Consider the following 15162-nt stretch of genomic DNA (forward strand, 5'->3'; position numbering starts at 1 on the left):
AAAGGTTGTGCACTAAGATTTGAATCGAAACAGAAGTTAAAGCCAACTGGAAATGGCCTCCTCAAAGCTGCTCTATGTAAGCTACTTAATATAGGACTCAATTGCACAACATTGCAAAAAATAATACTTTTGAGAGAAATCTAGATCCAACTAGAAGGAGACCATATTGTAAATGTTTAAGAGTTAAAGCAGAGTAACTGGAGAGGTCATGGTCTGCCCTTTTAGTACAAATTCACGTAGTTTTCTTTCAAGAACACAGTCATCAGTACAGTAAAAACCTGCGAGTAAGAACCTAGTTTTTCCAGGTTAGCCTTAACAGGTTCTTTAATTCATAAATGGTAGTTAACACAAATTTGGGCTTTTAAGACTTATTTACGGTTTTGTTAATAAAACTTTTAGTGCATGATTCCACCTATTATTTGTATAAATGTTGCGCATCTGAACAAGTGTTTATGTAAAAATGAAGCACTAATCATTCAGAATATGAAGTTGTATACATGTACAGTAAAGCCTGGTCCGAATTTATTTTCCACAAAGTAAACATTTTTAATCAATTTTAGAAGGTAGGAACCTGATTTCAAATTTTAGGCTAAATAGGTTCTTATAAAAATGGGGTCTAATTTGCAAATTTTAGCCTAACAGGTTCTTACTCACAGGTTTTTACTGTATTACAAACTATTCTTCCACACTTTCTTCCACACATTCCTGTTAAATTTTTTTGATGTCGCTACAAAGTTCAGAGATACTGAAGCAATTGCCATCCCGCTTGTTAGTCCATGGCCCCTCCACGTGGTAAGACACAAAAGGCCTTTCTCCTGTGTGTTTTTTCATGTTGGTTACGATGCCCTGACTGACTGAAACACATGCCACACTGGTTACATTCAAAAGGCTTCTCCCCTGTGTGAGTTCTTTCATGTGTCTTTAGATACGAAGGGTGACTAAAACACTTGCCACAATGGTTACATTCAAAAGGCTTTTCTCCTGTGTGAGTTCTTTCATGTTTCTTAAGATTTCCGGCTACGTTAAAACACTTGCCACACTGTTTACATTCAAAAGGCTTCTCTCCTGTGTGTGTTATTTTATGTCTATTTAAATGTCCTGCATGATTAAAACACTTGCCACAATGGTTACATTTAAAAGGCTTCTCTCCTGTGTGAGTTCTTTCATGTTTCTTAAGATTTCCTACTTCATTAAAACACTTGCCACACTGGTTACATTCAAAAGGCTTCTCTCCTGTGTGTGTTCTTTTGTGGTTATTTAAATTTCCTGCCTGACTAAAACACTTGCCACACTGGTTACATTCAAAAGGCTTCTCTCCTGTGTGTATTCTCTTATGTTGCTCTAGGGTCTCTACCAGACTAAAGCATTTGTCACAATGGCTGCACTTGAAAGGCTTCTCTCCAGTATGTGTTCTTTCATGTCGCTTTAGTTTTCCAGCCTCCCTAAAGCACTTGCTACACTGGTTACACACAAAAGGCTTCTCTCCTGTGTGTGTTCTTTTATGCTTATTTAAATCTCCTTTAGTATAAAAACACTTGTCGCACTGGCTACATTCAAAAGGCTTCTCTCCAGAGTGTATTCTTTTATGCTTATTTAAATCTCCTTTATGACAAAAACACTTGCCACACTGGTTACATTCAAAAGGCTTCTCTCCTGTGTGTGTTCTTTTATGCTTATTCAAATCTCCTTTACGATAAAAACACTTGCTGCACTGGTCACATTCAAAAGGCTTCTCTCCTGCGCAATCTTGCATGTTGCCTGAATTTCCCCTCCTGATTCTTGCTGAGGCTCATACCAAAGATCAGTGTTCTTAAAATACAAATGAAAAGGCAGATGTTTCACATGGTGTTAAATAATAATAATAATAATAATAATAATAATAATAATAATAATAATAATAATAATAATAATAATAATAATAACAATAATGTGAATATAATCGTAATAATGCAACATTTCGGCATCATCAATTAATGTCATAAAAGAGTTTCCTTATTTGCAGAAAGCAAAAAATTATTCTTAATAGATGAAAACTTTTGCACAGACAGAGTCTGTTTGTACATAGTATTGGTTTAAGTTTGTAGATGAAAAGCATCTCTTTGATTGGGCAATCCATTTTGTTCTTACAATTTGCAAGCATGTGAAATTGATTTTATAGGGACGCAGGAGGAGTCCTGTGTTTGTCGGCTTGATGTAAACTCTGGTCTCGATTCTTGGCGCCACATTTATTTCATCAACACCAACAAAAGGCAGAGAGGAATTATTCTCAACCTTCATCGTAAGTTTAACGGAATAAATAAATAAAGAAATCATCTATATTTTACGAGGGTAACACTTACCAGTCTTGCGACTGACAAACCTGTGACCCTCTGATTCCCGATCAAATTGGGATTAAGGTCATTGCCCTGAAATAGAACTGAACATAGATTTTTAACCAAACTTTGCCTACTGGTTTATTACTTTAAGGGAACTTAAATTTTGAAATAAAAAAATGGGGGTCCCTAGATTTATTTAGGAGCGGGAAGACCTTGTATATTCCATATAATTCCTTAAAAAATTCCTCTGCGAGTACTGGCAAAATACACGGTTTTAGTGATTATTTATTTTTCAAACACAAGAATTGATCTGTTTTCATTTTACAGAAAGAATTTGATAGCTACACCCAAAATATGAGAAAAAATTGATAGGTCACCAGACTCGTTTACAAGAAAGCAACAATTTACTTCTCTCGCGGACTAAGTCGCATTGAAAAAAGCCACCGTTTTGTTTATGTGCGTGCGCTAATTACGCATAAAATTCTGCGCAGTAGTAAGGATGCGCAATGCAATACAGGGCAATGACCTTAAGAAGTGTTGGATTGGCAGTGATTTAGGGTGTTCAAAAAGCTGTCAGCTGAAGCTCTGTCTGGCATAACGGTGAGGGTATCGTCTACATATCGACCAATAGCAGGCCATAACCGGGATTTTCCATAGGGGGTGCGTATGAGTGCCTCTCGCACATAATCTGTTGGGCCACGGGCGCTATATGCAGGGGGGTCTGGGGGTATCCACCCTCAGGAATTTTTGAAACAGTTTGTTAGGAAAAATTGAAAGTAACAATGACAATAATTCTGATGCAATCCATTAGCTGATAATACCAGCAGAACATAAAAGGAAGACAGGAAAAAGATAGGTTTCTTCATTTGTGTCAAATTAAATGGACCATATTGAATGTGAAAAGTCGAAGTACATATCTCGAAAATGAATTCGGTGATCCGCAATTATTTTTTCATTTCTGACATAAGTAACTTGTAAACTAGCAGTGGTGAAAGTTAAGAAAAATTGCAATGTTGAAGGATTTTCGCGCGAACGTCCTTTAATATGTCTGTACTACGTACAATTTTGAAGGCAAGCCCTCAAGAAACAAATCCTGGTCTTTTACGCATGCCATTATTCACCTTATGATGTTTTACTTACCTCAACTGACGCAAAACAATCGATAAAAGAGCTGCAAAGAATTCAAACTACGATCAGAGAACGCATGAACGCGGCCATGTTGAAAACACAACTCTCCCTAGTACCCAGTTTTACTCGAACATTTTGGGCAGATCTTTGGGGGGTACCCTAAGAGGGCGTTAAAAAGGAGAGGGGACGGGAGTATACCTCGTATAGCTGCTTCAAAGCCTTAATTTTGCCTTCACTACACAACCGAACACACACAAAGACTATGAGGCATGGGCACGTTGGTCAGCCGGGCCCACGATACATTTTATTGACACATCAATAAGATTACAGCAGGATGGATAAAATCATACATAACCTACATGCACCACAGCCGGACACGTAAACCCCAAAAAACCACTGTGGGAAAAATTAGGGACCGTGTACCCCCGACCAATGCTATGGCGCAGCCTTTGGGGTTTTAAGGCTTACACAAACAAAAAAACAATGATATCTGAATAATGAAAGAAAAGATAATCAAAGTACAATATATTCACAAAACGAAATATTTAAAATATAACTTAACGGAGTAAAGTGTAGGCCAAAGAGGCTGACCGTAGAATGTCACAAGTCTCTCAACGAACTCAATTTCAAACACGCTAACCATAAGTCCTCGCGAGCTATGCTCGCACCCAGTTCTCTGGTCCGTGTCGGCAAAATAGTAATTTATGTTAATTAACACTATCACAAATTACATATTTTGCCTTCACTACACAACCGAACACACACAAAGACTATGAGGCATGGGCACGTTGGTCAGCCGGGCCCACGATAGAAAGCAAAAGAAGGGGCTTGAGCACAGGAGACCAAAAAGCTAAGAACTTGAGCCTGCTAACCAGGAAATCGCTAAGGCAAATTATAATAACTATAACTGAAACCTAACAACCATGGCGCTGAACCTCTTTTATAACACAACAATGCTAGCAGGAAAGGCCTAAACAAATACTGGTCTAAATTCTCAGAAAAATAAAACAAAGGACATCAATCAGCTTCAATAAGAACTGTTTTACCGCCCCTTTGTTTGTCAGTGGTAAGATCGCATATAAAACCTACATTCAACAACGAATAACACATAAATCATGAACTGTAAGAACAATGGAAGATCGAAAAAACATATTATAACTAGATTTCGTAAACGTAAACGATGTTATAGACTAGACTGTAGTAAGATGCTTGAGAAGATCCACGTTCAGGCGTTCCTTTCTGATAGAAGACTACTGACTGATAGGAAAGGCAACTCCTTTCTTCACGGCAGTAACGGTAGAGTGTAAGGTAGGCGAGCTGAATCCAGCCATTGTATTTAACACATCAGTAGCAAAAGTTGTCCACTGCTGAAAGCCCACGGTTCGAGACAGCGACCAACCGCGTCTTGGATCTGGGAAGTCATTCAGAAACTGGAAATGAAAATAACTAGGAAAAAACAAAGAGGAAAAACATGAGAGATAATCAAAAGACAGCCAACGAGATCGGCTGCCTGCCAGGAACACTCTAGTAAAAGTTTTGTGCAACCATGCACAACTAAATGTCAGAGGAAAAAAGAAATAACCGCTTTGCCCCCCAGGTAAAATAAAGCTTCAAAAGATGTAAACAATTTCATACCATGTATACCCTCAAGGGTATTAAACAATATTACTCTTCAGTATCTACACGCCTCACAGGCATACCCATCTAGGGTGTAACACCATTCGCCCTCCAGGCAATGCAAATCATAGGAAACTATACAAATTTCATAGGCATGTTTACATGCCAAGGGTATTAATGCACAAAAAAAAAACTGGTGCAAGTAAGTAACCACACCCGTGCAGAAAAAACTGCGCTACAATATCTATACGCCTCTCAAAGGCATACCCATCTAGGGTACAACACCATTTGTCCTCCAGGCAATACAAAACTGAAAACCTTTAATAAAAGTTACATAGACTTGTTTACCCCTCAAGAGTATCAATACATGTAAAAAATTACACAAGTAAGTAACCACTGCCCTTTAGACAATATTACACTGCAATTACTATACGTCTGACAGGCAAACCCCTCCAGGTTCTAACAACATTGATAAATAATATAATCTCTGGGTACAAACACTTGCAATAAGCTAAACATCTAGAACAGGAAATATCTTAATTACAAAACTATTGTTTTAAAGAAACCATGCAAGATAATCTTAGGTCTAGGCGCCAAGACTGTACACAAGGGCCTTTACTGGTTCATTTACTCAACTATGCATGAGGTAAACATTACAAACAGGTAACAACTCTGCCCTCCAGGCAATACTAAACAACAAAAACTATATATATATATATATATACATACGATTCACAGGGACATGTATAGCACTCAATTTGTCAATCAAAGGCGGGCAACTAGTGCAAGCAAGCAACCGCTGACCTGTAGGCAATGCCACTCCAGCGTATATACGCCTGCCACAGGCATACCTCTCTAGTGCAGGAAACGTCATACAAAAAGAACTTCACATTTAAGTTAAACACCTTTCTTAGAAACACTTTACATGTTAAGATAGAGAAAATATAACAAAATATCAAAGTAATACACACATGCAAAAGAACTCTTGAGCACAAAGTGATAACAGCTGTGATCTGTAGCTTGGGTTTAGAAAACAACGAGGAACAAGAAAAAACATACAAGGGATACCTCAGAATAAAATGGAGCAACGCTAAACAATCAAGAATAATAAATCTAATGCCATTCTGATTTGGCTGCTACAGAAAATAGCTTGTAGCTTCTCCTTCTGTAATGAATAACTAAATAGAGAATTGCAATTAAAAGGATCACCTGGTCAGGCATAAATGTACTAGGTAGACTTTCATAAGGCAATAACAAGAGATCCCTCAACACTGGAAAAACTTCACATGTTTAATAACTTAACATGTTAAAAACACGAGGTGGCCGACAACCAGCTAATCGGTGATGACACCAAACCTGGGAAATGCATTCACAACACTGGAATCGGATCTCAAGAAGCGGTGTAAAAACAGGCGAATCTATGTGGACCCCATAACTCATGACGTCATAAATGATGTAGCCTTCTTTAATCATCAGCCTGGTGTAGAGGTCTCCGATATCTGACCAGATATGAAGAACAATCTTGCCTCCAATATCAGAAAAACTGGGGAAAGCTGTACTAGGAGCGAGAGAGCAGTAGATAAGCTATATTATTCTAAAGGCCTTATGGCTAACAGGCTTAATAGGTACGCTATTAATTTTCTAAACATTGGACCTCCAGAAATTTAGCTTAATGAAATACCCACATGGAAAATGAACTTAAGGTATAAAACGCAAATAAACTCCTAATCTTCTGAGCCTGGCGACATTACAAACCCAGGAGCCACGTAAACACTTCACGGCAAACGCAAGCAAAATAATACAAACTGGATGTCAAGGACAAGTAACAGCAGAGGAAGACATCAATCCGCTTAACGGGAGCAAAAAATCAGATGAGTAAACGCGGAACGGTTCCAAGCCAAGTAACAAACGGACTGCATTTCCAGGAGCATCTGGCGTCGTAGCTAGCCAGTAAACGGCGTGAACTTGTAACACCGATGAATCCGGCTTTGTTCCTATCGACAGCACAACAGGAAACTGAAACAAATCAGGAGAAACAGGAGAAAAACACCCATACAAATGATAGACACTTTCTGCGTAACACACGGCAACTGAAGTTGACTATAAAATCAAAGGCAAACATGACATAAAACAAATAAGGAAACACTAGACTGCGACACACTCGTCTGCGAAGAAGGCTGAAACTCCTACCGACAGATGAATCTACGCATTCATTAATTAAAGTGACGAAGAACAAAATGCCTGAACTTGAAGGGAAGCGGACAAAAGACTAATGACACAACATAAAACAACAAGCTTATTCGTTTGACGGGAATAAATTGACAAAAGGTAATAAATTCAAGACTGCTACAAATAAAGCACGGAAAAAATTCAAAAACACGGCAATCCAAAGCCAACTGAACAAGAACAAAAGGAGCGCAAAAGACATTCCAGAATGGAATCCAGAAAATCATCCTGCAAGAGAAAGACAATTGTCACAAAAAATAAATAAAGCTCGAAAGAATCTTCATGAACTTGAAGGAAAATCAAATCGACGATTGTTAAACTCTGATCCATGCGAGTAAAATTCTTCTCCAAATCGAGCTACGAATAGAGACATTAAGATTATCAACCAGAATTATAAACACTAGAGGAACCGTTGCACCGTAAGCGAGGACAGAACACACTCCAGTAACCGGGATTACCGCAAAATTACCGTCGCACTCCAGAAGTTGATATGTGGGAAAACATTTGGGAACGAACACGAGCAAATAAGATAGGCAACTGTGAAGCTGAAATTCAGCGGAACGGTTTTGTAGTGTAGACCAGTGTGACAAGACTCCTTCACTACTAACTATGACTGAACTGAGGGCGAAGAACGCTTCGTTGATCTTGGTGCTCTGGTGCTCTCCGCTGCTTCGACATCGCGCACAAGATCGTGGTGTATCAATTCCAAGACTGTCTGCCAACCATGGGATGAATTATCTGCAAAGAAGAAATATTAAAAATATAACTTAACGGAGTAAAGTGTAGGCCAAAGAGGCTGACCGTAGAATGTCACAAGTCTCTCAACGAACTCAATTTCAAACACGCTAACCATAAGTCCTCGCGAGCTACGCTCGCACCCAGTTCTCTGGTCCGTGTCGGCAAAATAGTAATTTATGTTAATTAACACTATCACAAATTACATATCTTTACCAATACGATACAAATAGGAGACTATCCCCACCCTGAGTTGAAAATTGCACAAGAAAAGTAAGAGGAAAAAATCGTGCACAAGTAAGCACAGGAAAAAAATTAAAACAAACCCCACTTGCTAAACATGGATGTTACATGAAAATCGTAGAGGGGGTTATGTTGGTATAAAAAAATATTATTGCAAATACCAACAATAAAAAAAAATATCAGAATAAATTGCCCCCCCCCCTCCTTAAAAATTAAATAGTCCGTCCCTTCATCACCTGCATTCGTTGAAAGGACAGAGCCTGTTGGTACGTTTAAAATTGGAAAATCAAGAATGACAATAATTAACGATGCCATGTTTTTTGAGTCTCTGAGTTGTTATAATAATTATTGTGATTACGGTATTATTATTATATACCAGTTAACACCTTTGCATACCTACACAAGAAACGCTACATCTCGTTTCTTAATTTTTCACTTGAATAACTCTTAAAACATGTTAAAATACTAAACGAATCAAGGGGCTTGTGCATCTTATTCAAGACATCTTGAGAGGTCCAAAGGGACTATATGTCACAGGGATTTAGTAGATACACATGAAAAACATTGTCTAAAGTTGAACTTTTAACTGGAGATATAACCTTTATTTGGGGATAGAAATCAAACTTCGGCTATAAATATCAATTGTTTTTGATGGCGCACGTAAACTACCGTATTTGAAAACATTGGCTAACATTTTAAAATTGCAATCCATTTCCATCAGAGCTACCTGCAGCCAAACGCGCTTTTAAACAGTTTTAGTGCTCTAAAACAGTTATTGTTAATAAAAATGGACCATTACCGTATTTATTCGATTAAGCGCCCAACCTCGAATTAGCGCCCACCTCGAATAAGCGCCCACCCTGAAGGTAGGAAAAGTTAATAAGCGCCCAGCCTCGAATAAGCGCCCACCCCCACCCCACAAAAAAACTGAAAACGATAAGAGGAGTATTGATTATTGAAATTGACTATGTACTACTAAGAAGACTTCCCCCATGATCGAGTTTTCTTAGTATTTTACATAATCTTTCAATGAACAGTTAAAATTCTGCTTTGGTACATCTTCCCCTAATTTTATTATTATTTATTTTTTTGCTACAAAAATAAACTTAATATTTGCTGAAAATCGTGAAAATTTAATTAGCGCCTAGCCTCGAATAAGCGCCCACTCCCAAGGACCAAAAATTTAATAAGCGCCCAGGGCGCTTAATCGAATAAATACGGTATTTTTAAGTTTCCTACGACACAAATATAATTTTTGGCTGTTCAAAAATCTGTTCAAAATTTGTGACATAGTCCCTTTAAATACCTAATTGACGGTTTTCCCAACCCATTTGTTTATTTATTTATTTTTTTTCAACTTGTGAAATTTCTACCCTCTCATATGCCTGAGGTCTAAAAAAAGGCACCCCTTCAGGCAAAGCCTCCCTATATATAAGGAATAAGGAACCACTTTAAGGAACCCCCACCCAAGGGGTCAGCCAACTGCATTGTAGACTTCTAGACAATATCCATATCCACCCCATGGAAGGTCATTGAAAATTTTGAGGGAGTGGGGGGCCTCAAAAGCTAAAATGTCTACAAGAAAGCACAGAGCTTAACTGGAATTTCAGGTGGGAGAAATATGGATATTTTCTGGAACAACACGTAAACATCTCCAAAGCTTATCAAAACATATTAAACACCTAAGATTCTCTGTAAAATTTTAAGCTCAATCACACCCACAACAGCCGAGATATAAGTAGTATAAAACAAGTTGGACAAGCAAAATTTTGTGTTATGAATTTATTTGTGGCTAGGTGTCTCCATAAAGTATTTTATGAAGTTTGAAGTTTTTAGTTTCTGTAACTCTTTTCTCTTTTAAAGGAGTTATGTAACAATATATAAGGTCATTTTTGGATTAATTTTAAATTGAAGGAAAACTCAGAATAATAGTTTTCTAATGTAGTAAAATGCCAACAAAGGTCTAAAAACTCGAAAATAGAAAGGGTGGTTTTGACTGATGAAGATTAAAACAGAGAGAGATGAAGATTAAGACATTTCAGAGATGCGTTATCTGTGACATAGCTCCTTTAAGGAGTCCTCTATAAGTAGAGGGTAATCTCCCTTGGCTAAAACAACTGACCCATTAATAAAGTTATTGTCATCATCATTATCACACACACATTAGCCTGCAGTGTAGGCGTTTTCGGTGGGCGCGCGTAGTATTAGTTCGCGATCGAGTAGATTCGCCGCCATGTTGGATGAGGGCAGAGAGAGGCTTTTCTGCCTCACTCCTACTACCCTAGGACACGTTTCTCCTATCCCCAATCCTCTCCTGAGTAAGAATTTAAGATAGCGCCTGATCAAAATGCATTCGAATGCGCTCACTAAATACGCCTGCTTTGCAGGCTACACACACATACAAGGTACATGTTGATAAGATTTCATTCCTGTTTGATTACTTTAATGTCACTTAAAAGTTCAGAGATGCTGAAGCAATTGTCATCCTTCTCATTCATGCATGGCCTCTCTGTGTGTTCTTTTTTATGAGTCATCAAAGCTCCTTCATACTGGTTACAAACAAAACGCCATTCCCCTGCAAGTGTTCTTTGACGTTCATCATAATAATTATTATGTCCTGCCTGACTGAAACAGTTGCCATACTGGTTACAGTCAAAAGGCTTCTCTTCCATGTTTACTCTTGCATGTTTCTTAAGATGTTCTGCCTGATTAAAACACTTGCCACATTGGTTAGATTCAAAAGGCTTCTCTCCTGTGTGAGTTATTTTATGTCTCTTAAGAGATGCTGCCTGACTGAAACACTTGCCACATTGGTTACATTCAAAAGGCTTCTCTCCTGTGTGAGTTATTTTATGTCTCTTAAGATGTGCTGCTTCACTTAAACACTTGCCACACTGGTTACATTCAAAAGGCTTCTCTCCTATGTGAGTTATTTTATGTCTCTTATGCTGTGATGCGTCACTAAAACACTTGCCACACTGGTTACATTCAAAAGGCTTCTCTCCAGTGTGAGTTCTTTTATGTTGCTTAAGATTTCCTGTATATCTGAAACTTTTGCCACACTCGTTACACACAAAAGGTTTCTCTCCTGTGTGTGTTCTTTTATGCTTATTCATATCTCCTTTATGATAAAAACACTTGCCGCACTGGTTACATTCAAAAGGCTTCTCTCCAGTGTGTATTCTTTTATGTTGTGTTAGATTCCCTGCCTCAATAAAGCACTTGCCGCAATAATTGCACTTAAAAGGCTTCTGACCACTATGTGTTTTTTCATGCCGTGTTAGTTTTCCTGCCTCATTAAAACACTTGCCACAATAGTTACACTCAAAAGTCTTCTCTCCTGTGTGTGTTGTTTTATGTCGTTTTAGATTGCCTGCCGTAGCAAAAGACTTTCCACAATAGTTACATTCAAAAGGTTTCTCTCCTGTATGTGATCTTGCATGTTGCATAAGAGTTCCTGCCTGATTCTTGCTGAGGCTCATACTGTCTCAGAGATCAGTATTCTTTAAAAAAACAAAAACAAATGAACAAGTGGATGTTTCCTTTGGTTGTTCTTATCTATAATGCAAATTAAGCCATAAGATAATATTGCATTAAGTCTGGGCCAAACGAGAATGAGACTTGATGGGAGTATAAACTCTAACTCTTGTTTGGCATGGAACACTCATGCACTCTCTTCAACACTTGTGCACTATCATCAACTTTGAACGTGCTCAGATTTTTCACGAGAGTTAATGAGAGTTTGACGGACTCTTGTTCTCGCTTGGAGTTGATTATAGTCGATGAGAGTTGACGAAAACTCTCATGAGATTCAACTCTCATCCTTGTTTGGCCTGGGCTTTTAAAAAAGTGTCTTTAGACTATATTATAATTAATAAGCATGTAGTTAATGTTATAAATAATATGTTGCAGTCAAGCAGTCAGCCAGCCAGTCAGTCAGTCAGTCAGTCAGTCAGTCAGTTAGTTAGTAAGTTAATTAGTTAGTTATTATAGCTAGTTAGTTAGGTAGTTAGCTACTTAGTTACTTAGTTAGTTATAATAGCTTGTTAGTTAGTTAGAAAGTAAGTAATTACAGCAAGCAAGCAAGCCTTTATTTCATTAGGGTGACTCTATCAGCTTTACATCGAAAACTGTCATCAACAACCTCATTCCCAGGGTGGGTGGGGAGAGAGAGACCCTGGGAACGAGGTTGTGTCATTAAGAGTTCCTTCCTGGGGGTGGGGGACATGTCTCAAAGGCCAAGGACTCTAGAAGAAAATGTTTAATTGCAATTTCTAGACAGTTGGGTGGAATCCTTATGAAAAATGGGTGATTCCAGAAAGTATCCATACCATACCACAGACGGCTTTTGGAATTGCGAGGGCAAGGGGGGGGATACCGGTACTTACGATTGCAATTCCGAAGGCATGGGGGATTTCCAGATCTTGGATTTCCAGAGGGGGCAGACAAGGGTGTGTTCCTTGAAAATGTTTATTTTGTGGACTTCTAATTCGTAAATAAAGCACGAACTGATGACCAGATCGCAGAAGCAGGATACAAGAAAAAACGATGAATCAGGCATGTGCTTGCATTTATTTACAAAAGAAAACCGATAAAATGTGGGTTGTACATCAAGCTCCAGAGGCCTTAATGCTGATGAATTTCTTCATTCAATCTTTTTTTTTCTTGTCGAAGCGGATCGACAAAATATTTAGTCCATTCAGTGGAGTGCGAAACACTTGCTACACTTCGAGACGCCATTTTGAAGCGCATGTGGGATTGGGAGTGACTGCTGACCCGGAGGGCTCAAATTCAAGACGGCTGATATGTCAGTGCGTTCGATTGTAATATCTTTCGAGTGTACACACATGCATCACACAGTATTCATATTCTAATGTTCTGTACCAGTTTGAGGCAATGTAAAGTTAATGTAGGTTGTATCTGTTGAACAAGGGTAAGGAGTAAATTCTTACATTTTACATTTTCATCCCAGAACTTCCTGAGTCATAACGACTCCCTCTGTTACAGATCGAGTCATTTGAAATAATTTGATGTAAAATACCGTATTTACCCGTGTATTAGTCGATCCCTTGTATAAGTCGACCCCCTATTTTTGAGGCCATAAACTATGATTTTTTTCATTTCTGGGTAAGAATTTTTTTGGAAAAATAACCTTGTGTTTCTTAGAATTTCCCTTCAGGTAGAGTACTTAATGAAAAAACACAGCAAGTTTCAATGTGAAGTTTATTATCATGCTTTATACTCGAGCGTTTTAGCCACACATGTTTATGCAGGCATTTTGTCCATTATTTTTTGAAACAGCCTTATAAAATCAAACACACTAATTTCAAACGAACCTTTCTAATTGTGGAGAGATAGTAGCGGCTTTAGAAGACAAGCAAAACACCAAGGAACATAGAAAACTTTGAAACCCACTCGATAAACAAAGTCAAGTTTGCTTGGGGAACTTGGTAACCAAGCTACAAAATCGGTGAGGTACTGGTAACTGATAACTACACGTGCGTGCATCATGCCAGGTTACTAAGTAGCGAAGTTCGAAGCGAGAAAGATCATGCAAGAACATGTTTTCTCGAGTGGATTTACCAGCTTTATTAGTGGAAAATGTCAGCTCTTTATTCAAACCTTGTGCCAGTGAGTCTCTACAACATTCAGGTTTATATTAAGCGGATAAATCGTAATGAATTTCGACTTGAACTGCCAATTTAACGACAAAGATAGCAAAGTGAAAGGACATCGTAACCTGTACTGTTGTTTATTTGATGTTTTTTGACATATAAAACAATTGTTATGCTAATTGTGCAGAATTTATTTAACTGGTGCTTGGGTCGAAAATTTTGACCCGTGTATAAGTCGAGGGCGATTTTTTGGACCGATTTTTAGGTGAAAAAAGGTCGACTTATACACGGGTAAATACGGTACGCTTAATTGAGCGTATATGCAAACCCCGTTGAGTAAAAAACGAAAAATCCAAACGGGAGGGGAGGATAACGATTATGGAATTTCAAGGGCATGGGGGATAACGCATTTTGGAAGTTCCGAAGGCAAGGGGGGGCTAAGTTATGGAAGCCGTCCATGGTATGGTATGGATACTTTCTGAAATCGCCCATCCCTTTCTTTGGGGAGGTATGGATAATGAATGGAACTACAACATTTTATGTCTTAAATTAATTCAGCTTAACGGAACTGGAAATTTTGAACAACTAAGTAACTTTCTAAAAGTACGCAGCATTGCTTATTACTTTGCTACTGAACAGCTTGGAAAAAAGCTCCCCCCAAAATAGGTGACCTTGTGTTTTGAATTGAAGGATTATAAGCTTGATAGCCTCCATTTAGCTTAAAAAATAATGGCACTGAAATTTTTCCGTGGAGAAATTTCAAAGATTTCAGAAAACTGTTTTCTCCTGAGTCCCTACCTATAATTTCTTGCTGACCCAACAACGTGTTCGGGACAGGACAAAAAAGTCAAAACGGACAAAACAATCTCCTTCTGAAGATTTACTTACCTCTACTGACGCAAAACAGCCGATGAAAGAGCTGAAAAGAATTCAAACTTCGAACAAAGTACTCAGGAGCTGACAGGCTTTCCAGCATACAAAAGCATGAAGGCAGCCATATTGAAAATTGAAAACACGGTCACCTCCCTGAAAACACGACCTCATAGCTTGAGCCCACAGGCACCCTAGTCAGCGGATGGTAGGTAAGTAGAGTGTCACGTCACGTAGTGTATTGTCTCTAGGTGGGTCGACTGCTGAGAAGTGACATTTTTTAGACGTCCCTTCTCGGAAGCAGGCGACCAGAGAGGGAAGTCTGAAATTCAGGCTACAGGTACTACCGAACCGAGCCGGGGGCACCAGAAACAAGTGGCTCTGGGGACACATGATTTGATTGTCTAGATTTT

At 38.5% G+C, this 15162-nt stretch overlaps 2 protein-coding genes and 1 long non-coding RNA gene across 6 annotated transcripts in view; all 3 read right to left on the reverse strand.

The window, feature by feature from the left end:
- The window catches only part of LOC144658209 (uncharacterized), a 53545-nt gene extending 50029 nt beyond the window's left edge, over nt 1-3516 (reverse strand). Inside the window, exon 1 of the mRNA XM_078518588.1 lies at nt 3456-3516. The gene's annotated coding sequence lies outside the window, so the exon portion shown is untranslated. The remainder of the gene's footprint in view (nt 1-3455) is intronic.
- LOC144658024 (uncharacterized) lies at nt 416-14908 on the reverse strand. Its single transcript, XM_078518352.1, has 3 exons — nt 14768-14908; nt 10690-11767; nt 416-1782 (listed from the first exon to the last, which is right to left on the reverse strand). The coding sequence occupies exons 2-3, from the start codon at nt 11744-11746 to the stop codon at nt 770-772; spliced, it is 2070 nt and encodes a 689-aa protein (XP_078374478.1). The 5' UTR covers nt 11747-11767; nt 14768-14908; the 3' UTR covers nt 416-769.
- Nucleotides 3705-8181, reverse strand: LOC144658380 (uncharacterized). Of its 4 annotated transcripts, XR_013571675.1 has the most exons (4): nt 8088-8100; nt 6270-8024; nt 5865-5915; nt 3705-4889 (listed from the first exon to the last, which is right to left on the reverse strand). It is a non-coding gene; the product is annotated as an uncharacterized LOC144658380 (long non-coding RNA). The 4 variants fall into 4 exon arrangements; XR_013571677.1 differs by having other exon boundaries at nt 5790-5915; nt 6270-8181; XR_013571676.1 differs by having other exon boundaries at nt 3705-4873; nt 6270-8177.
- Nucleotides 14909-15162: the final 254 nt, after the last annotated feature.

This window comes from Oculina patagonica, chromosome 6 (genome assembly GCF_052425735.1).
Source record: "Oculina patagonica isolate OP01 chromosome 6, crgOcupat, whole genome shotgun sequence".
Classification (NCBI taxonomy): Eukaryota; Metazoa; Cnidaria; class Anthozoa; order Scleractinia; family Oculinidae; genus Oculina; species Oculina patagonica.

Bases quoted from the DNA above. Each gene is read 5' to 3' on its own strand.
- LOC144658024 (XM_078518352.1), bottom strand. From the start codon at position 11,746: ATGAGCCTCAGCAAGAATCAGGCAGGAACTCTTATGCAACATGCAAGA. The intron at 1,783-10,689 runs GAAATCTTATCA...TATGAGCCTCAG, and splicing joins TAAAGTAATCAAACAGGAAT to CAAGAATCAGGAGGGGAAAT.